The sequence below is a fragment of the Nyctereutes procyonoides genome, unplaced genomic scaffold, assembly GCF_905146905.1.
Source record: "Nyctereutes procyonoides isolate TBG_1078 unplaced genomic scaffold, NYPRO_anot_genome, whole genome shotgun sequence".
NCBI lineage: Eukaryota > Metazoa > Chordata > Mammalia > Carnivora > Canidae > Nyctereutes > Nyctereutes procyonoides.
The window spans coordinates 53,645,228-53,668,586 of record NW_026575020.1 but is presented as its reverse complement, the minus strand read 5'-3'; the positions used below and the strand labels follow the sequence as shown (position 1 = coordinate 53,668,586).

Here is a 23,359-nt window from a genome sequence, read left to right as displayed (position 1 = left end):
TGTGCAACCACCACCTCTGCTTGATTCCGAAACACTTTCATCGCCCCAAACGGAGACCCCGTACTCATTAAGCAACCCCTCCCAGCCCCCCTCCTAACCACCCGGCAGCTGCCAGCCTCTGTCCTGTGTGTGGATTTACCTAATTCTGGGTATTTCATATACATGGAGTCATACACTGGGTGACCTCATTTTCCTCTTCTTTTGTGAAGGAGGAGAAGCCACGGCTGGAGCCCCTGCACGTTCAGCCCCAGAGCCCCTCCTCCTGGGAGGCCTCCGGGCCTGCTCACAGGCAGCTGCCCATCTGCCCCAGCCCCTCGGGGGGCCTCCCCCCAAGCACCTCCAGAGGCAGCTAATGTGGAGCCCCCGGGCAAGTGGCTTCCCCTCCTCTAAGGGGAGACCCTTACTACAGTACCCCCAAGCCCCCATGAAGTTTAGAGGAGAGAAACGGGGCTTCTCTTAGAGACAAAGGCACAATGCAAATCCAAGGAGATCCAGAATCCTTTCTAAAACAGGGGAGCAGAGGGCACCTGGTGGCTCAGTGGTTGAGCATCTGCCTTTGGCTCAGGTCATGACCCTGGGGCCCCAGGATCGAGTCCCGCATCCGGCTCCCACCAGGGAGCCCGCTTATCCCTATGCCCGTGTCTCTGCCTCTCTCTCTCTCTCTGTGTCTCTCATGAGTAAATAAATAAAGTCTTTAAAAAAAATAAAATAAAACAGGAGGAGCAACTGTGGCACCTACGCTCCAGGCAGTGAGGGCTTGATCTCTGCCAAGGCCCCGGGGCTTTCTGCTAACAAGTGCCAGGGAAGGGGGTTAAGGAGGACTTCGGGGCTCGAGCTAAGCCCAGCGTCCAGGGGGCAAGAAGCACCTGTCTCCCTCTGGATGGAGCAGGGCCCCGGGAGGTGGCACAGGGACGGCGGGTGGCACATGCGCCCCTGGGAAGGCCCGGGAGGGGCACACACGTGCAGGCCTGTGCCTATAACGCAGCTTGTAGCTTGCTCGGGGCCCGCGTCTGCTGAAAGGGCCGGAGAGCCGCGCGGTATTATTATTAATGATGAAGCGCAGAGGTACCTGCCAGGGACTGGAATGGGCTGGGCGCTGCGCGGCGTGGACGGCAAATTGAACTCCAATTTTCTGCTCCACAGTCTTTGTTACACGCCACAAAGCGCCGGTACACCGGGGTCACCAGCCTGATGAATGTGTGTGCTTCTTCGGCGGCGGGTTCCAGCTCTCAGCCTCTGCGTGGAGGCAGACCCGCCGCTCTGGTTTTCCCTTCCCCCAGGGCCCCCCTCCAACTCCTTTCCTGTGGTCCCCACATACCGCGATGACCCCTGCGCAGATCCGAGGTTCGAAACCAGGCCCTGACTCCCCGGTGACCTCTTGCGCCCTTGGCCTCTGTGCGGCGATGAGAGGCTAGAGGGGTGGTAAGGATGCTCCTCCCCAGGGCGCTCGGGGGCTAAATGAGGGAACACAGGGAGGCCGGCGGCATGGATGAGGCCTTTAGCAAACACCTTTCTTCTCCTTCCCCTCGGGCTGAGCTGCCTGCCCTGGTGCCAGGGAAGGGAAGGCGAGGAGAGGCCACTGAAATTGGGTGGCAAGCGCCCACCCAGGGATGATGAGGCCGAGGGGGGGCCAGCATGCCTGCCATGCACCCCAGCTCTCTGGTGCATGTTAGGGAAGTCGATGGCCAGTGCTGAGTCAGACCCCCACGCCTGTCCTCCCTTCCTCGGGGGCAGCGGACATCTCCTCTAGGTGATGACCTTTCTCAAGGGTGGCAAACAGGAGGAAAGGGGGTTGCCCTTGGAAAGCATGCTACCCAGAGCTTGGGCCTGCCTGTCCACTGCTCCTGGCACAGGCCTCAATGCCCTGTGTCTGGTGGTGCCATCCCTGGGCAAGGTGGGCACTGGAGACACCCCCACCCCGGGCTGTGGGCTCCTGGAAGCATCCATATCTCAGTTCTCCAAGGCCCAGGGGAGGTGGATGTTTCTGTCACCAGAGCTTAGGAGACAGGCTGATAGCGGTACCCCTCTGGCAGAGAATGCTCACCCCAGCAATGTTCAAGACCATCCCCCTCCTGGAGTGCCAGATACCAGTGGGACAAGTCTCCATGGGGCCACCCGGGCCTGGCCAGGCAGCTGGCCCCCAAAGCTGAGCTATGGCAAGTCCCACAAGTCCCTTTGTGGCCAGAGGGTCTCAGGTCCCAGCTGTAAAACCGGAGAATTGCTCCAAGCATGTGTCCCACCCCGGGGTCAGCAAGAGGAAGACAAGCATCATCCATGCAGCATAATGGAGCTTCTTGGGAAGAATCCCAGGAGTTAGTGAAAATTTTACTATCGCTGCTTTTATAGCTCAAATGAATCTGAATACAGTAAAATGATAATAGCACCGTTAGGCAAAAACATTGTAATCGATGGTGTAAGTTTAATCTCTTAACCCTCCTGCTGAAATGTAAGAAAAGGCTCCCTTCCCCTCTGTTAACCCATCGGAAATGAGAACCCTCTTTTATCCACACGAGGCTGGGGATGCTTTGGCCTTATCTACTGGTGCGGCCCAGCGGCAGGCCCTGGCTGTGACATGGCTTGCAGAGGTCACCCCCAGTAAGGATGAGGATGGGCCATTTGTGCCAGGTGCTGGTCCTAGGAGGTGGCCGCTAGCCATACCCCAATTTTCAGGTTAGGAGACCGAGATGCAGAGGGTTTTCAGAGCTGCCTAGGGTCACACAACTAGTGAGAGGCTGAGCGGGGTTTGAATCCCAGTAATCCCACTCCAGAGCCCAACAGGATGGTAATGCACACCACTACTCAGATCTTGCAGCATTAGAGCTGGAAGGGAACATAAAGATCCCCCAGCCGTGTCCGCCAACAGCAGGGAGGTGGCCTGGCCACCTTCAACAGCACGTTCATTTGTCCACTATTTCATTCATGGATCTGCACCCTCCTGCATGCCAGATTCATTGCCAGGCTCTGGGACTGGGGAGGCGATGGGGCCGCCGTCCCTGTCTTCTAAGTGGAGACTAGCCTGGGTGCATGGACATGCATCTTCCATGCTGTAAAGGAGGTAACCTCAGAAGTCTGAGGGACGTGGAGGAGGACATGAGAAAAAAAGTTCCAGAGGACGGGACATTTGAGCTCAGAAGGGACAAAGGGCAGGAACTAATGCAGATTTAATACCTACATTTCCCCAGCAAAGAAGGAAGGAAGGAGCTCTCTGGAGAAAGGGAATGGAATAAGCAAAGGCCCTGGGGCATAGCGAGCATAATCCAGACCAGCAAGACTCACGGCTCCAGACTCACTTCCTCGTGCTCCTTGTTCTCCGCCAGACTGACTTCTAGGGAAGGGTAGACAGAAGTCTCTGTAAGGCATTGTGCTGGTTTCCGAGGGCTGCCATAACCCAATACCATCCGTGCAGCGACTCCAACCGTTCTGGAGGCCGGAAGTCTGAAACCAAGGTGTTGGCAAGGCCCCGCTCCCTCTGAAGGCCAGAGGGATGAATCCTTCCTTCCTCTTCCAGCTCGTGGTGGCTCCCGGCAATCCTTGGCGTTCCCGGGCTTGTCGATGAACCACCCTGATCTCTGCCCCCACCGCCACGTGGCCATCTTCTAGGGAGAAGACATTTCTGTTCCCCGGTCTCTCCCCTTATAAAGACATCAGTCATGGAGGGCTCACCCCAGGCCCGTTGGACCTCATCTTAATGAGGGACAGCTGCAGTATCCTGTTTCTAAATAGGGTTCCAGGTAGGACATGAATTCGGCTGGAGGGTGGGGTGGGTGGAGACCCATTCAACCCAGCCCAGGCATCAACTAGTCTTCCCCTGGAAGTGACAAGATTGGCATCCCCTGGCTTCCAGGTTGGGCCTCATCATCATTCATTCACTACTCGTTAGTTCATTCATTCATTTCCCGAGCATCTTCTTTGCCCTGGGCTCTGTGCCTAGTGCTAGGGCATAGAAAAACAGGAGGCACCCGCCCAGCCCTGGTGGCCTCTCCGTGGCTCATAGTCTTCTTGCCTCTGTGACTTTTTGGCTGAGGGTTTTCTTTTTGGCAGTCCAAGCTGGTTGGGTGATGGGCTTGGGGCACACACACCCTTCCTTCCCCATGCTGGGCCCCGCTGACCCCACTCGCAGTTCCCCTGGGCCATGTCGGGGCTCAGTTGCACTGGCTGCCCTGGTGGCCAGGCCCCCCTAATCAGATTAGATGTGTATTCAAACAAATTGACGATCCGTTCCATTAGATGCTTTTTGAACACGCTTTTCTGAGCGAGAAATCCATTCGGCAGCAGCTGTGGAGGCCGAGGCATAATTGATTGTCCCACCCTCCCAGGCCCCGGCATCAGAAGGTGCCTGGCTCCTGAAGGTCACTGGTGAGGATTAGATTAAGGAGGGCGAGAGCCTTCTTTCCTGGCTAATGAAGCACTTGGCATGCAGGCAGCACTGGGGCTGAGCTGGGCCGGGCATCTGCCAGGAGACAGTGGAGGGGCATAAATTAGCATCTCATTTGTGGGAGGCAGAAGGGAAGCCAGAAGGGAGGGCCTGTGGCTCCTGGGTGCTGCTGCCCTGGCTGGACGGGGTAGGAGCAGGCTTGCCCTGCAAAGCCTGGGAGTGGGAGGGGAGAAGGGGAACATCCGTGGTCCTGTGGTCCTTATCAGGCATTCAGAGAGTGTCTGCCAGCACCTGCCACCGCGTGTGCTCCCCGAACACTTCTGGAGGCCACGGGCTCCAACAGAAGCACGCATGGCAACCTCTCCTTGCGCCCATAGCACTGTCTTCCTGAACCTTCTCTGGCTCAGGCAGTTCCAGGCTTAGCACACCCTCCCCCCCACCACCACTACCAGCACCACCTGGGTTTGGATGGAAGAAGGACGTGTAGGAATTCCTGACGCTATGCAGAAGGTCCTGCAGGCCCCTTGTTTCTACCTCATCCTGAGCCTTTGCTCGAGACCTTACAAGCCCCTCCTAGGCAAGACTCGGTTCTTGAGCCACTTGCAGTGGCCGTGAGGCAGCCGGATTTGGACGACGCAGGTGTGGGACACCTCTGAGATGCAGGGAATGGGTGGGGTGATCATAGCACCCCCACCCCGTTTCCCCACCTCCTCCCCGTTTGGTCACGTCCAAAGGTCTGTTGTGCAGAGGGAGCACCCTGGATGCCAAACCCGATGCTTGGCATGTGCGTTAGCTCATGTGGCCTCCCCCCCTGCCTCTGGGGCAGGCATTGGAAGCTGTTTTACTGACAAGTAAGGCTCCAGAGTTACTCTGCTTGAGGTCAGACTTTAGTTGGCTTGGGAACTGGGATCGACACCTAGATTCTTGGGGCACCCGGGTGGCTCAGTGGTTGAGCATCTGCCTTCAGCTCAGGTTGTGATCCTGGAGTCCCAGGTATGGAGTCCTACATCGGGCTCCCTGCATGGAGCCTGCTTCTCCCTCTACCTATGTCTCTGCCTCCCTCTCTCTGTCTCTCATGAATAAATAAAATCTTAAAAAAAAAAAAAAGAAAGAAAGAAACCTAGATTCTTTTCTTCAAGCCAGACCCCTGGGGAAGATTGGCACCTGGAGGTTTGAATGGTGAGCAGAGCTGTGGGATGGACGCCCACTGAGCTCTAAGCCCTGCTCTTCTTCCTTGATCCTTCACACCTGCATCTGTTCATCCTCTACACCATTTGGCCTTCCTTATTCCCAGGCCTCTCTCCCTGCACCCCGCCAGCTCACCCCCCTCACCCCCCCACCCCAAGGTGGCCGGCCTCCTCTGGCTTGTTCTACTCCCAGTGCATTCTCAGCCAGCATGCCTCTCATCCCTGGATCGAGTTCTGGGGCTGTGACGTTAGAAGCCGGGGTGGGAATGCCCCTGCCATACAACCATACTTGTGGCTTCAAAACCAGCGCCCAGAGACAGGCGTCATCCCTCACTTACCACCCATAAGGCCACAGGTCGGGGTATGAAGAGCAGGACAGCCAGCTACCAGATATGGAAAGACCTGCAGCTCTGGGATCCGCCAGACCTGACTTCACATCTGGAAGGCAGAGTCAAATGACCGAACCTTCTCCAGTGTGAGTCTTCTCATCTGTAAAATGGGGGTAATGACTTCCTTTCTTGGAAGTTCTCGTGACTCCGTGAGATGCTGGACATAAAATGCTGCCTATATGGACAGCTCTGTGAGAAGCATGAAATAAAGGCAGTGGAGATAGAGGTGGGGGGAAGAAGTGAGGCTTGGTGAAGGCGAGGGGGCTGCCCTGAGTCCCTGCTTCCTATGACCCAGGGCCTGGCCAGCTCCAGGGTGCACAGGCTGTCCAGCCGGGACTGGCTAGGGGGCCACAGAGGTCAATCCAGGACAAAGGTGAGGATCCAGAGACCAGAGGACGTTGAGGAGAGAGGTTTGCAAGAATCCCAACCTCCACCCGGTTCCCAGGCATTCCAGAGACACCCCATGACCAAGCAGTTAGAACTCCTGTGTGTCCAGAGAGGAGCTGCCAAGAGACGGGCTTTGATGCATTTCAGGGCCGGGCGGGGGTTCGCCCCTGGAAGCTGGTCCTGGACGACGATAGACATCTTCTGGCCCCTGGGTGGTGGGCGGAGGTCTTCACCCTGGCCGGCGAGATTCTGGCTCCAGCGGAGGTGGGGTTCCCAGGCCGGGGCTGGCTTGGGAAGTCCCATCCCAGGAGTGATGGAGGGGCTCCAGAGAAAGAGGATGTTATGCTGCTGGAGGGTGGGAGGAAGGGGAGAGGCCGGAGTTGAGATAAGCTTCTGTGCAGGGCCACAGAGGAGCCTCGGGTGGGAGGGTGACAATGGGGGTATTTAGTGAGAATATGAAGGGCAAGGCGGTCAGCGGCGCCTGAGCTGTTTCGGGAAACGAGAAGGAAGCCCAAGACTGAGGCCTTTTGTCCGCCTCCGAAGGCGGCTCTTCCTTCAAGGGTCTCAGACCCTGGTGGTCAGGGCCCCCCACCCCAGCCGCGCCGCACCCCGCCCTTTCCTCTGTCCCCGGCGGGACCGGCCCGTGACCGCTCCCCCTGCACGCTCACATGCGTGTATGCACGCGCGGGTGTAGACCGGCTTATAAATAACTAACCCATACCTGCGGGACGCAGCAGAAGTTCCCCAAAGCCACAGAGTGAAAAGTGCGTCCCCTCCCACCCGGTTCCTCCTGGAGCCTCAGCTGAGCCCGGTCTCTTACGTAACCCCCTAGAAAAAGCCTCTGCCTAGACAAGCAAATATATTTTTATGCTTCAAGGAAAAAAAGAGCACAAATGGTGGCAGATTCCACGTCCATTCCACACCTTGCTTGTTTTCACTTCACGGTGGTTCTCAAGAACCGTCCCAGAGCCTGACGCTGCGACAATTCTCGAATTTGGAGATGCGATCGCTTCTCTACCCGGTGCCCTCCTGATGGACGCTCGGGGGTCACTTTTGAGCTTTCGCTGTTACAAACATAATGCTGCTATGAAGTGCTGTCACTGGAAGGTGGTGGATTGGGGGGGGGGGAGGATGTTTAGTTTCTTTTTTTTTTTTTGATTTTATGTATTTATTCATGAGAGACACAGAGAGGCAGAGACGCAGGCTCCCTGCAGGGAGCCCTATGCGGGACTCGATCCCAGGACCCCGGGGTCACGCCCTGGGCCGAAGGCAGGTGCTCAACCCTGAGCCACCCTGAGCCCGCATGCTCAGTTCTGATGGCAGCACCAGGCCACTGTCCGCAGACACCGTCCCGAAGGGCTGTCCCCAAAGCCGTGTGCGCGCACCCCTGGGTCCCCGCGGCCTGCCGGGCACCGGGCACTATCTCGCTTTCAGATCGGGGCCCAAGTGATAGGAAAAAAATGATATTTTACTGAGTTTTGTTTGCCTTTCTCTTATCGTGAGGTTCAGCATCTTTGTCCGCATTTCAGAGTTATTTGTAATTCTTTCCTGTGAACTCTTCATATCCTTTGCCCATTTTTCTATTGGTTTGTTCATCTTCTTCTTTCTGATTTATGAGAATATTTTTTATATCGGAAAAATGAGCTCTTTGTCCATGAGAGAAGTCGCAAACACTTTCCCCGGGTTTGTCATTTGTTGCTTTTTTTTTTGTTTATGGGTATTTTTTTTCCATGTAGGATTTTTATATTGCTGAAGGTATCAATCTGTTTTATGACTTCCTGGAGTTTGTGTAGTACTTAGAAAGTACTTGGCGAATACTTCACCTCCTCAAGATTATATATTTTTAAATCTCTGTGAGTTTCTTCTACTTCTTTTAGAATTTCGTTTTTCATGCTTAAAACATTGATCCATCTAGCATTTATTTTGAGGAAAAGTGTGAGGAAGAGATTCAACTTTTTTTTCCCCCCCAAATGGTTCCCTCGATGTTCCAAAGCCATTTGGTGAATAATTGATCTTTTCCCCACCAACTTGAAATTCTACTTTCATCATATATTAAATAATCCCATATGTATCGGGGTCTATTTCTAGATTCTGTCATTTCATCAGACTATTTCTACAAGAACACACTGTTTTAATTATTGCAACTTTATGAAACAGTTGAATATCTGGGCTAGTCTGCTCCATCTCCCATACTTTTTCAGAATTTCTTGGTTATCCTTTCGTTATTTTTTTTTAATGTGAATTTCAGAATCACTTTGTTTAAAAAAAAATCTGTCTTTCGTGTGTGTGTGTGTTTTCAAAGTGAGGAAAAGTTTAAGGGAATGACACCCATATAATATCGATCCTTCCTATCCACAGTTCTTTTCTGTTCTCAGTTAACTCGTTCCCACTGAGAAGGTGGCTAACAGGGCTGTTGTGTACAGTTGTACAAGTTGTGTACTGCACAAAGGAGCTGCAGGTGCCTGCCAACAGGGCACGAGCTCTTCTCTCCCGTAGTCTGCCCATCTTCACGTATGATGGATAGTAACAGTAGCCGTGCCTCCTATAGCGTGTTCCAGGCGCTCTTCTGACCTCTGTTTTAAAATTTATTTAACCCACACCACAAACGGATCCCCTAATTTACAACTAGGAAATTGAAGTGCATAAAAAAGGTGATAAGTAAGTTGCCGAAGGCCAGTTGATTTGTGTCCCCCACGCGGGCATTCATGGGACAGAAATCTGTTCCTGCACTTAAGTACACACCCAGACACACACGACACACACATACAGATGACAACACATCTCCATACATACACAGATACACACAGACACTCGAGGACACGTACACAGCCTACACATGGGTGCACACGTGCGTGCACACACTCGGCTGTCCCTGCCCCAGTATCCTTCCCCCCTGCAGCACCCACAGTGCCAGACGCCCTGCCATCCCCTGCTTTTGGAAGATGACAGGCCTATCAAGGAAAACCAGCTGGCTGGGCTCCTGCCATGGCTCAGTGCTGGGTAGAGCCTGCCTCCCACACCCCTGTGTCAGATCGGGGGCTGGGGGGGACCACACCGCAGGGGCTGGGGCAGAGGAGCCCTAGCCCCTCCCAGGCCTCCCTGTGAGGATCACGTGAGATGAGGGATGCAGGGATGCTCGGGGCTCGGGGGCACCAGTGGGCTCTCTCGGGAAAGGCCAGCACCGCCCGCCTCTTCCCGGCCGCTGGGGTGGGCCCTTCCCCGGGCACGTCGCGGGCCTCCTCCAGGCTGGTGCCCCCAGAGGGCCCGAGGGAGGAACTGGCACACGCCGACCCGGGAGCGGATTGCCCAGTGAGCCGGCGTGCAGAGGTGCGGGGCTCTGGGCGCAGAGCGCGTGAGTGCACGCGTGTGTGTGCAAGCGCCCGCCCCGCCCGCCCCTCTGATGTTCTGGCTCTGAATCAGCCCCGCATCCCCATCCCCGGGCTTGAATCACTGGGGGTTGGGAGCGTTATTGTTTTAAAACAAACGTGTGATGACAGGAACTAACAGAGGGTTTTTAGAAACGCGATTCAAAGGGCTCTTGAACGCTGCTGGGGAATAGGAATGTGCCTTTGAAGTGTGAACGTGCCCATTTGTCAAATGGGGGAGCAGAGCCGCTGCTTCAGCAGATCCGCGCCTGCAAATGGGTGCCTGTTGGCCTCTCTGCCCCCCGAGCCTGCGGAGGTGGGTGAGGGAGCGGGGCCGGGTGAGGGCGCTCCCCCCCCCCCCCGCACGCTCCCCCAGAGAGACCTTCTGAAGGGCTTTGTGAGGCATGTCAGGAGGTGTGCAGAGGGGCGGGAGCAGGGGTGGGATGGGGTTCCTCCCCAGTATCCCCCCTGGGGGGTTGAGACCAGGCCCCAGACGTACATCACTGACGCTCTGAGTCGCCAGACTGTGCTTGAGGCCGGGCTGAGGCCTTGACCTGAATGTGAACCACCTGCAGACCACAGATGCCCAATTCTGGCCAAAGCTGAGGGTCAAAGGACCCTCGGGATGGAATCAAGCAGCCTGGCGATGGAGGGGACCCGCCAGATGGACTCTTGATGTCTTTGAGGGTCTCCCCCAGCCTTGGGGGCAGGACTCGGACGTCCCTGTCCCCTGCCACTTGTGTCCACCCTCCCCTCCCCCATGTTGTTTTCCTTGTCACATTTATATTCCCTTTGACTGAAGTGCAGTAAGTACTTCCCTTCCTTCTGCCCTGGAGGGAGAAATCCAGAAGCACAGGGTATCCAGTGGATGGGGATCCCGAGGGGAGAGACACAGAAAGTACCGGAACAAAGGCAGGAAAAGCGGGATGGGGGCAGCAGCAGGAGTGAGCCTTGGCGAGGTCTGGGAAGAGGGGGAGGTGGGGAACGTGTTGGTGGGCATGGAGGACTCGCTCTGAAGATCAAGCTCTGAAGTCAGACCGCCCCAAGTTCAAGTCCTCCCGGGCCACATGACCTTGAGCAAGTTACCTGGCTGCACCTGCTCTGTGTGCTCAGGAGCCTTAGGGCGTGACAGGAGCGACCCCCCGAAAGGTGAGCAAGTGATAACTGGTGGTTTTGTGTCTCTGTTTACCACAGATGACGTGGCCCCCTATTTCAAGACGGAGCCCGTGCGGACGCAGGTGCACCTGGAGGGGAACCGGCTGGTGCTCACGTGCATGGCCGAGGGCAGCTGGCCGCTGGAGTTCAAGTGGCTTCATAACAACAGAGAGCTGACCAAGTTCTCCCTGGAGTACAGGCAAGCCTCCCCTCCCCTCGCCTCCCCTCCTCTTCCTGGCTGCCAGGGCCAACGCCAGGGCTGTGCCCTGAAGGGGAACCAGGGTGGGGGCCTGTCTGGCAGTTTGGGGGCAGCCACCAGTGCTCCTGGGAGGCTGGGGTGGAGAAAGGTGGGGGGCAAAGCGCTGTGCCCCAAGAGTGAGAGGCCCCTGCCCTGCTGAGCCCAACAGAGGACGTCTAGGGAGTGCACCAGGGGTGCTACCCCAGCGGGGTGACCCCAGCAACAGGGAACAGAGTAGAGACAATGGGTGGGGTGGGGAAGCTCAGCCCCAGCAGCTGCACTGTGGTCGTGCCTATGACCAGACCCCTCCTTCCCAAGCCCTGAGAAGAACTCTGCTGTCTCCTGGGGGCACTGGGGTGGGGGTGTGGGGCTGGGTCCGATACACGGTAGGGTGGGGGACAGGTGGCAACATGGGATCAGCGAGGGAAGGACATCTGGTATTTGGGGGTAGTGTAGGTGTGACACGGAGGTGGCCTGCCTGCCCAGGGCCTTTGGGCTCGTCCCCACTCCATGTTGGTGCCCTGAGCTCTGGACTGGCCCTTGCCTCCCCGGGACACTGCCCAGCCGGGAGAGAGGAGAGGAGAGTCGGGCACAGGATCTCCATGAAGCAGGTTCCTGTAGGAAGCCTGAGCCGTCAGGCAGCTGCCCCCCAAGCCCACCCTGGCCTCCAGCACTTTCCTCCTGGCAGTGCGCCCCCTCCCCACCTCCAGCTCCTATCTTCCCATCTCATCTCTGCCTGTTTTTACTGGCTCCCAACCCTGTGGCTGGTGATTAATCCCCAGGCCTGATGTGCATAATCGGTTTTGTTGGGGAAACAAGATTGTCTTGCCCTGGGGATGTTGATACAGATCTGCGCCAGGGACCGGAATGCAAATGAGAGGAGGGTATTTAATTGCTTGAGGATCTGTTCTTTCCGGAGAACCATCCTTTTCTTTGCTGAGCAGGGCGGCCAGAGTTTGGGGTGTCCCCCTCCACTTAGGCCCCGGGGTTCCTTCCGCTCCAAGCCTAGACTGGATTGGCTGGTGTGGCCACTTTGTCTGAAGAGGGAGTTGGAGGGTCCAGGGCAGGAGAGCCCCCTTCCCGTCTGGATGGTGAGAGACCAGGAAGCAGGAGGCCCTCCAGTACTGGCCACTCGGGGTGGTGGAGGAGTTGGGTCTCCGGGGAGCTCATGAAGGATACCAGGGGTGCCCCCCTGAGCAGCCCCTGTGGTGGTTTTCACTTGGGGGCCCAGAGCGCTCCTGGCTGCTGCCTGGAGTCCCGGGGCAGTTTTGACAATGTCTGTGAAGAGCCCCAGCGTCCTTTGGATGGGGGACATGCCTGAGTGGGAACCGCAGGAACATGTGGATGGCATACCACATGTGGTGTCAGGGCCTCCCAGCCTGCCCCTGACTTCTCCTGGCAAGGACCTGGGCCAGGATCCAGGAGGAGGAAGAGGGCTGGTTCTCTATCTGGGGCCCAGCTGTTCTTTTGGTGCCTCAGAACTGCGAGGACGCCAGTGTGGACGGTTCACAGAGGGCAGATCCTAGCTCGGCCTTAGGATCAGACTTGCCCACGGATGGAACTGGCTTCCTCTGGAAGCAGCTCTGTGTCTTGGATGCATCCACGTGGCGGTCAGGGTCCAGCTGGTGAGGATGGTAGTGACCATCATAATCACTGGCAGTGGAAAAGAATTTACCCTATGACTGATGTTGCCACGTGCACCCTCAACACTTCACCCAAGGCCAGACCGTTGAGCTGGGCTTCAAATGTAAGTCGCCGGGCTCCAGGGCTGGAAAACCTTCACATCCAGCTTCTCATCGAGGAAGGACCACTTCCTTCATATGTGTCCCAAGCATCCTCTGCTCACTGTGCTCTGCAGGATCTGAAAAACAAAGCAGAGTGGGGAATGCAAACACATCCCGTCTCATCATTTATACATGACACTGTGAGCAAGCCACACACCTGAGGTCAGAGTTCACCTGCTGAGTGACACTGAGAAGTTCACAATCACAGGCTTACGGCCCCATGATTTCAGGGCAGAAGGAGGTCCCCGGAAGTTCCATGTAGGAAGTCCCAGAGAAGGATTCTGATTGGCCCAGGTTGGGTCATCCCATTCATTTTTGCTAAACTATTTAAGAATTAGTTGCAGACATCATGTCACTTCACCCCTAAGTAGAATTTCCCCAAAACAAGGCCGTTCTCCTACAGAACCACAATGCAACATTCCCACTCAGGAAATTTCCCGTCGATGCACTACCGATGCATCGCATATGTGGCCCATATTCACATTTCTCCATCCCAAGGATATCCTTTGGGGCCTTTTATACTGTTGTTTGATAGGAGATCTAATCAAGGGCCGCGTGGTAAATTTAGGTGTCGTGACTCTTAGACAGCTTCAATCTAGAACCATCCCTCATTGTTTCTCCCATCTTTCTTGGCATTGACGTTTCTGAGGGCTCAGCCAGTTTTGCAGAATGTCCCCCAGAGTAGATCTGTCCAGTTCTAGCCTCATGATTAGACTCATGTTAAAACTTTTTGGCAAGAATATTACCCAGATGTGTCTTCTTCTCAGTGCTTCCTACTTGAAGGCGCTCATCGTCAGCTTGCCCCATCATTGGTGATGGTAGGTTTGATCAACTGGTCAAGGGTGATGTGCACCAGATTTCTCCAGTGTCAAGGTGATGGAGGTATCCTCTCCCTTTGGGAGATAACTGGAAACTGAATATCCTGCTCCCCAGGAATCATTCTCCCAGTGGTTGGTTGAGTATCGATTGATGAATCTAACCTGAATCCATTATTACCATTGTGGGTGTGATAAGCAGATTTTCCACTTCTATCGTTTCTTCTACTTATATTTGTCATCCTTTTGTGAAAGAGATCTTCCTTTTATCACCTCCTTTAAGATAATGAAGCATCAGTATGAAATGGTGGATAGTATTTCCTATTCAGTGTGTTTTAATCTATCCCTGTCATTCTTCATTTTGATGCTCAGTAGTCACCCATAATTGGCCAATGGAGCTTCTACAAGCTGCATCCTGAGTTTTGGGGACGTGTCCCCATTGGATTTTTAGCACTTTCTCACTTTTTTGGCTCAATAAAATGTTCCTTTGAAAAAAAAATGCACACCAAAAAAATGCATCCCAGAAGAGCGTGGCCAGCTTCTCATCCCATGGTCCTCTGACCGCTGTTTGCTGCTGAGGACTTGTTAGTCTCTTGCAAACCCCAAGCTTTGAGTTGGGTGATAATAACCAATTTTCAGGCAGAAAGATGGCTGAATTTACTCAGCAAGTCAAGAGAAAATAAGATTGGAAGTGCTGCCATAAATTTCACTATGTTTCCCACCCGTCTCCAAAGGAAGACGTTTGCATTCACATCCAACCTCCACCGGCCTTTATTGTCAGTGGGAATCTGTAACAGAATGGGCGTAGCGTGTGCGTGTGCATGCGTGTGTGCGTGCGTGTGACATCTGCATGAAGGAAAGCATCCCACTGAGCACAAGTGACTGTGGCGAGTTTGTGGGACCACATCCATCCGGGGGGGGGGCAGGGTACAAATAGCATGGACTTTGGAGTTGGTGCCACCTGAATACAATCACGCTCCTACCACTTCCTAGCTCTGTGGCCTCGGCCAGAATCAGCCACCACGCGCTTGTTTTCTCATCTGAGAATCGGGCACATGCCTACTTTAAAAGGTTATAGTAAGAATTAAAGGAGAATCTATGGGACAAGCCCCTTCTGTGGTGCCATAGACTAGATCTGGTAACAGGCCAAGAGATCTCATCTGCAAGCGAGCATATCTCCTCCTAGGTGGTCACAGGGGCTGGGGAGGCAGGGCTCTGTGCCCCTATTCCAGTGACACTGATGGTCCAGGACCCTTCTTAGAACTCTTTTTTTTTTTTCCAGTGTTGTAAGAGCCGCTTGTTGGTGACATATGTTACCTGTTTTGCAACCAGCCTTGAATTCCCAGTTTGAGAAATAAAGTGGCTGTTAGAGTAGGAGGTACCACTTGGGTACAAAGCAGTATCAGACTCCAAGGAAATGAGATCTCTTTTCCCATGTGGATGGGTCACGGCATGGGAAGACTTTCCCAAAGGTTTGGGCACTGTCCCCCCCACCCCCCACCCCCACCCACGGGACAGGTGCGTGGCTTCGCACGGAGACTCTGGGTGTGTGTGTCGGGGGTGTGTGGGAGGAGGTTGGACACAACACTCAGTTGGAGGCATAAAGTCTGATGTGTTTGTTAGCCTCTGTGCATGAGTGTGCGTGGGGGAGGTGGCTAAGTGGGTGGGTGTGATTCCTTCATGCTCTCGTATGCGTGTTTAACCGTTGTGCATCTGTGTCTGTGCAAACCACACTGACGTGTTAGCCTACCTTCCTGACTAGGTGGGTTGGTAACTCATGGAAGGTCCTGTATTGCCCCTGGAGCCCCTTCCCTCAGATCTCTCTCCGCTCCTCCTCCCTCCCCTTGTCCCCCCTCCTCTGCCCTCTCCTCCCCTCCCCTCTGCCCCCTCGGAGGCCATCTCCCCAGACTGCATCAGTTCTGCCTCAGTTTGCTTCCGCTGCACCAGCCAGGGCTGCGTGGCTGGGGACAACCCACCAGCTCAAGAAATGACAGGTCAGGCCGTAGCAATGGGGGAGGAGGGAGGGAGGGAGGGAGGATGGAAGGGGGATGGACCAGAACCGCTACCTGTCCTTGTGACCACATCCTGGCAAAGCCATCCACTAGGTTATTTTGTCCTGCCCTGGGCTTTCTCGCATATCTTTTCTCACATTTAAAATCGAACCAGAAAAACAAACCAGCTAGGTGGCTCTTACACACACACACACAACACACACACACAGATTTCCATGCATGGTTAACTTCACATACACCATCTCACAGCTGCACTAGGTGAGTGTTATTACCCTCATTTTGCAAATGAGGAGCCTGGAGCTCGGAGGAGTTCTGGAACTCGCCTGCGGTCGTGAAGAGAGCAAGTGGCAGGTCCAGGAGGTCGGTCTGACCGGAGTGTGTTCTTGTCCCACTTGTAGAGATGCACACGGGGTCCCGATTGGGCTCCTTCTCCCACACTCCTGTCACTGTATGTCATTCTTCTGCCTTGAGAGGCAAGAAGCCAGGGGCCCCCTCAGACCCTCTGACGCACAAGCGAGAGGGAGTGAGACCAGCAGAGGCTGCGTCCCGCCCCTGAGGCCCCAGCTGGCCCCCGGCTGGCGTGGAGAAGAGCAGGTGTGTGGAGGGGCAGCTCAGATAAGCCTGGCAGGATGTCTGGCTGGCCCTATACTGGGTCCCCAGCCCCACGGCTAGGTGATGTGCCTTGTGGGGGAGCTGTGGTGTTGGGGCCCTGCGCGTGGGCTCGGCAGCAGAGAACCTAAAGCCCGGTGGCTAAAGCAGGGACCCAGGCATGCCACAGCCCTGGCTAGGGGCGCAAAGCAGGGGATGCATGTGGAGCGGCTGCAGCCTTTGAAATTCTTCAGAGGAGAGGATGAAGAGCAAACTCTCTGGACCAGCTGTTTTGTCTCTGGCAGAGCCCAGAGGGCTTCCCAAGAGGTCACTGGAGCACATGCCACGTGGGTATCCAGACCGAGCCAAGCTCTTACCAACAGCAGTTCTGGGAGGTTTGAGCTATTATTATCTCTGCGTCATCGCTTGGAGTCACAGCCCAGAGAGATCCAGCAACTGGCCCAAGGTCACACAGCTGGACCTGGGGAGTCAGGTTTTACCCAGGATTGTTTGGACTCCAACCCTGCCTCCCTCCACCGGCTCCGAGCTGTCTTGCCAGGTGTGTCCTCCCCCAGGGCAGTGGCAGTGCCCAGACCCAGCTTTCTGGCGATGGCCCCAGCTGGCCTCCTAAACCAGTACAGGAGAGCTCATCATGGCCAACACACGGACTTACGTGGGCCCAGCCCTGTTTGAAGGGTTTCACATATGTGAACTCTTGGGTTTTTTTTTTTTTTTTTTTTAAGATTTTATGTATTTATCTGAGAAAGAGTGAGCGAGAAAGAGAGCGAGAGTGCACAAGCCAGGAGGAGAGGGAGAAGCAGGCTCCCTGCTGAGCAGAGAGCTCAGTGTGGGGCTCAATCCCAGGACCCTGAGATCATGACCTGAGCCAAAGGCAGATGCTTAACAGACTGAGCCCCCAGGCGCCCCTCATGTATGTGAACTCTTGAAAACAAGCACACAGATGATTATCTCCGTGATGCCAGGCCCTGTGTCGGCCCCTGTCACTCAGGTTCTTGTTCTCGATCCCTGAACATCAGCAACTCCTGCAGGAGAGGCATCTTGGTGTGAGGGACATGAGGCTCCATGGCTCACTTGCCTGAAGTCGTGGAGCTAACCTGAGAGCCAGATCTTTCCCCCCCCGCGCCCCCCCGGCCTGATGGACGGACGTCAGGAGATGCCTACCTGTGCTCCATCTCACGAGGCACAGATTTGGGACTTTCTGCCTGCCTGGCACGGAGCCTCCAAGGAGGACAACAAGGAAAAGCAGTGCCAGCCCTGCCCTCCTTCCGCCCCTTGCAAACGTCTGTTCTAGCCGCAGAGCAAGAGGTGCCCTCGTGGCGTGTGAGTGCCTGGACTGCGGAGGGACAGCAGGTGTGAGACCGGCGGAGGGGCCCAGAGAAGTTTGGGGGAGTCTGTGTGAAGGATGTCAGACTTGAGCCGAGAGGGAAGAGGCATTGGCGTGGATGGGGAGTGTACGGGCAAGGCTCCCTGGCATGCAGACACGGGGCGCTGACTACGCCAGGAGAGCCCTCGCCCCCACGGAGCGCACAGTCGGGAGCCCGGAGCAGAACCAGAGCGCAGTTGTTCTGCACGTATTAACAGACTCCGGTGCTCGCAAAAACGAGGTCGGAGGAGGTGACAGTGGGGACACTGAGACCTAGAGAATGGATAGAGGCAGCTGGTGCAAGAAGGAGGCTTGCGGACGGAGGCAGGAGGAGCTGAAAGATGACCAGCGCCGACGGGAGGTCAGGACCCCGGAAGAGTGGATGGGGTCCGTCGGGTCAGGGCTTGCTGGCTCTCTTAAGGTGGGAGCCAGGCCAGGCGGTAGTGGTGGGAGCGGGGTGGCCGGGCCATTGTGGACACGGCAGGGATCGGAGGAGTGGAGGGGTCCAAGGCATACCCGGGAGGTAGAGCTGATGGGCTGGATGTGCAGGTGAGGGAGGAAGGCAGGTGGAGAGGCAGGTGGTGGAGGAAACACTGCAAGGGAGACTCCGTGGGACGTCTCCTTGCTCCCCTGGGTGCTGGGCGAGACTTCGGGCAGCAGCGTCCTGCGGGCAGGAAAGCACTCGTGCCCGGAATGGAGAAGAAAAGCCCAAATGGAGAGTCTTGATTCAGGCGTCACTGATGTCACTGTGACCACTGACCCCGTGGGAACGAGCGGGATGAGACAGTGCACACGGCGCAGGGGAAAGAGCCTCCGAGGCCCAGAAGGCAGGTAAACAGAAGAGGTGAAAACCTGCCCAGCAGCACGAAGCCGAGAGGCCATGGCGGAGATTGGGGTGTTGCACAAGGGGGAAGGGCTGTTGAGAAGGACCAAGTGGCCAGCTGTGTCGACTGCTTCGGGAACAACGGTCAGCGAGATGGGGGGACAGGGGTGACTCAGGGAGAGTGAGGAGGGCTGGATGAAGCCAGTGGAGGGGGAGATGTGGAGGCAGGGCTGAGCATGAGAACATTCCAGGCTGCATCCTGCAGGTGGTGGGGTGGTCTTTGGAGGATTTGGGTCAAGGGAGCTTCAAGCCCCTGTGTACCCTGGTCCTGTCCCTCTTTCCAGTCTCCTCTCTCACCAACACCCTTGGCTAAAGAGCAGAACAATGCTCCCGATGGTCTCTGCTGTTACCTCTCCCCCACCCGTCCTGTCCGTACGCACCTTGGCTGCTGCCTGGTGTCTCAAGACTCAGCACCAGCATCCCCCCAGTGTGAACCCCAGTCTGGACCCGGACTCAGCGTAACCCCAGTCTCAGTCGCCAAGTCTGTCAAATGGGAATGATAACACCAATCGCTACCTACCTCCCAGAGGGTCATGAGTGTCAGGTGAGGTTAAGTGTGCAGAAGGGTGTTGGTCACGGGTGGCCGTGTGAATGGAAAGGGTGGCCCGGAAGCCACCCAGTGAACACCGCCCATCCACGTCCACCTCATAGGCCAGGCCGTCCCCGCTTCTCCTGTCTGGCCACGGTCTCATTCCAGCGCTCCTAGGAGGTCCAGGCTCCTCTTCCCCAACAAAGCCAGATCCACCCACCCCATGCCAGCCTCTTTGGAGATGTACTCTGATTTGGCCAGGAGTTTGGACATCTTGTCTGAAAATTGAAGGCTGCCGGTGAGAAAGCGAAGTGCAGGAATTAGTTATGATGGGCATAAATTGAATTTTAATAGAGATGTACGTGGCACAGAGCCAGTGTACTCAGGCAGAGGGAAGGTAGTAATTAAAAGTTAACGAGTTTAGAAATGTCGTAATCCTTGGGGAGGGATGGGGGAGGTGGGCTGGGAGGAGGTTGAGGCCCCCAGCCAAGCGTGCTGTCCTTCCCCTGACCCAGAGGCCCTCCTCCCGCTCCTGAGGAGCCTGGGAGGGGGAGGAGGGCGGCGGGGAGCCCAGCAGGCCCTGCGTCTGCACAGGCAGGACGTGCTTCCAACGACGGAAGAGGTGGCAGAGTCAGAGGGCCCCCGGATCGATGCTCGTGCTGCCCACGAGGAACCACAACTAGAGCAGGGTTTCTCGGCCTTGGCACCGTTAGCATTTGGGGGTGGATCTCTTCTTGTCGTGGGGCTGCCCCCGTGCACTGCCCCGTGGGTAGCAGGATCCACGACCTCGACCCGATACATGCCAGTAGCCCCTTGCCCGAAATGGGACAACCAAAAGTGTCTCCGGAACTACCCAATATGCCTTAGGAGGCCACATCCGCCCCATTGAGAACCTGTGGTCGAGAGCGAGGCACCAGTGGCCCCCCCACCAACTCTCCCAGCGGGAGCCAGGGCTACCCCTGTGCGTGCAGGCACCTGCCATGCTCGAGTCAGCGGCTGGCTCGGCATGAGCACAACTGGCCTGGCATCGGAGGATGTGAGGGCAGAACTGGCTGGCCACCCTCTTGCGGGGAGGGTCTCTCCTGCCTCCCCTCCTTTGTCTTTTCCTGACAACCCAAGTTGCAAGGAGCTACTTCCCTTTGAGGCATCATTTGTTCCTGGGCATGGGCAGGTAGGACAAATCCATTGCCCAGATGGGAAGACAGAGGCCCCGAGAGACTCGGAGCCTAGCCCAAGGTCATTCATCCAGGGGGCAGAAGGGTCCGGCTCCCCAAAATGTCAGTCCGGCCCCCTGGTCGGCTCTGGCAGCCCCACTGAGAGCATTGGTGAAGAGTTAAAGGCCCTTGCTGGAAGAGAACACGGTCTGGCCGTTCCAAGTGGCATCCCCGACTCCGTCCCCACAGGTGCCCGCCCCCTCGGCCTCCCCATCCGGCTATAGGACAGGTTCCTCCTGGACCTGAGGGGTCCAGCCGTGGCCTCGGGGTTTGCTGTGAGTGACAGGAGAAGCCGGGAGAGAGGCGACAGGGAGAGCCCTGGAGGGTCAGGGCAGGTGGTGGGCGGCGAGGGGCACAGCTGGCTCCCTGTGCCTCAGGCTGACGTTGCAATAATTATGTCAATTAAGATGAATAAGTTCAAAATGTAAGGGGAGAAAGAGAAACAAGAAGCCAAAGTCTCTGAAGCATTGGCTGTCTCGGTTTCCATAGCAACCCGTCTCTCAACATTCTCATTACTGGGTCCCGGCCGGCGCAGAGCCCGGAGATGAGGGGTGGGTGCCACCGTGGCAGACCCCGCCTGGGCTGGGGGCGCGGGGAGTGGGGGGCACGCGCTCAGCGGCCCCGGCGGAGTCACCCGGCCACAGAGTGGCCCCGCTGGCATCTGGGCTGAGCCCTCCGTCCTACAGCTGGGACGCCCTGTAGGAAGGTGGCGTTCCTCTGAGACCAGATCGTGTGGGAGGGTCCAAAGGGCCGCTCAGGCCCAGGCCCCCTGCGCCCCCGGGCAGTGCCGCCTGGGTGACCGGGCTACCCAGTTGCGCGGCGTCCTGGCATGACAGGAGGCCACTGATGACGTCTCCCCATCAGGAGGCAGGAGGGACACACTGTGTTGGGGGACGTGGTTCTGGCCTCGCCTCCCTGTCCCCTTGGTTGTCTGCGGAGTCCTCTTAGCGCCCCCGTGGTTTCGATTGGTTCAGAGCATCACTCCGAGGCGTCATGGCCCTGAGTGTCCTTGCAGGGGGAGCAGCGAGGACATGTCCATGCATCGTGGGTTCCCCTGGGGCTGGAGCGTGTCTACTGCAGACGCGCTCAGCAGACCCAGCTCTGGGCGTCCATCCACGGCCCACGTGTGGGCCCCTGCAGACCCGTCACCCGGGCACACCCGGGGTATACTCACTCACGCACTGTGGTTAATGCCCACAGGCGGCCGGAGAAATCCACAAAGCAGTCACGAGGCTCCCCGTTTTATATAGATGCAGACACCAACGCCCACGGGATAAAGTGACACGTCCAGGGCCACGCTGCAAATTAAGGACAGGGCGAGGGACATGCGCTGGCTGCCAGCTTCAACTGCCGGAACATTCTAGAACACACACAAGCCGCCCTCTCTCCTCTCTTCCATCCCCTCCTCCCATTTTGCGGCGACTGACAGGTTCTCCGGAGCCAATCCCAGCAGCCCTGGGACAGGTGGCCGAGGTACCCAGACTCCCCAGAGTGCAGAGCAGAGCATGCGGGCGAAGCGCTCGCTGCCACTTGAATGAAAGGCTCCCGAAGAAAGCTCTCTTGAAGAACTGAGGCTATTTATTTCTACCACAAGGAAACTTAACATGCAAATTAGGAAGGGCTTGATCATTCATCACCAGACACTGACAGATGTGAAGCTGGCCGTGACCCCTGGGAGCCAAGCACAGAGATGGGCGCAAGGCGGGCGCGCCGCCCGGGGGGTCCTCGGGGAGGCGGGGAGAGGTGGGCTCCATCAGAGGCACATATGGTTTTTATCTGGGATAGTCTGATACATGGAAATGAGATGTTCCTTCTTTCTCCCCGCACAGCTGGATGGGAGACCCCAGCGTGCCCTAAGAATTCTGCCCCCCCCCCAGATCTTCCTGCGGGCCTCCCCCTCCTTGGCTTTCAGCCAGGACACGGAAACTAATTAGATCTTGACTCAGTTATGCGCTCAGGCAGGCAAACGGTCTAGACAGACGCCTGGGGAGTTGGTATGACCCTGCTCCTGGGGCTGCCTTGCTGCCTGACTCCCCTCTCCCCACCCAGACCCCTCAGAGCCCCTTTCTGGCCCTTGCATGGGAGATCTCTATGGGGGCAGGGAGGGAGGGTGGTTCAGGTGGCCTCTGCCCTCCAGAGAGGTATCTCTGCCATGGCCCACTTTTCTGCTGTCTGGGTAATGACATGCCAAGGTGTCTGTGACTTTGAATTTCCCGCCCTGGCCAAGGGAGAGACCAGCTCCCAGCCGCTGCTGCCCAAGTCGGCCTCACAGAGGCTCCTGGGAGTGGGAGCAGGGGTTTCAGCTCCAGTTGGCAACCTGTAGGGGCTCAGCAGGGAGCAGGTCGGGGGAGTCACAGAAGGCTTAGGGAAGGGAGAGGCCGTTCTTCCTGCAGACTGGAGAACCAAGAAGGACAGTCTCACCCAAGATGGGCAGAGACCCTGGAGGTCAGCCCACAGCACGTCCAGGAGCTCCAGCCATTGCAGCTGCTTCTTTACCTTGGACCCCTGGGGAACATATAGAGATGAGGGGCCCCTGCCCCTAGAAGCATGCTCAGCCTGACCCCGGCCACAGCCTTGGGTCAGTTACCTCTTCCTGCCCAGAAAACCATTCCAGAACTTCATGGCTAAAAATCCATGATTTCTCATTTCTTTGCTCGTCTGTGCTGGGCACCTAGGAGCTTACGTTCTGCTGGCCATCTGCTGGGCTGGACTGGGCTAGGCTGCACAGCGGTGGTGCTGGTCTTTCTTCTTGTGGTTTACCATCCTTCATGGCCTAGTAGTCTCAGGGCCTGGTGATCTGAGAGGTGAATGCAGAAGCTGCAAGGCTCTCGAGGCCTGGGCTTCAGAACGTTCCACCAGAGTCTATTGGTGAAAGCAAGTCACAAGGTCAGCCCAGATTGAAGCAGGAGAAATAGACTGCAAGCCTATGGGAGCTGTTGCAAAGTATTAGGACCGTACTGGTCTTCAGTTTCTCATCCTCAGATCTGGCTGGGGCCTGGCCACGGACGGGGATTACCTTTTCCAGATGGCAGCTCACAGGCAGGGCCTTGGGGC

At 56.5% G+C, this 23,359-nt stretch overlaps 1 protein-coding gene across 2 annotated transcripts in view; it reads left to right on the top strand.

Moving 5' to 3' along the window:
* The window catches only part of SDK2 (sidekick cell adhesion molecule 2), a 256,028-nt gene that overhangs the window by 110,392 nt on the left and 122,277 nt on the right, over window positions 1-23,359 (top strand). For both annotated transcript variants that reach the window (XM_055332148.1, XM_055332138.1), the window contains exon 2: window positions 10,898-11,057. In XM_055332148.1, coding sequence (XP_055188123.1) covers window positions 10,898-11,057 — 160 coding nt within the window. The remainder of the gene's footprint in view (window positions 1-10,897; window positions 11,058-23,359) is intronic.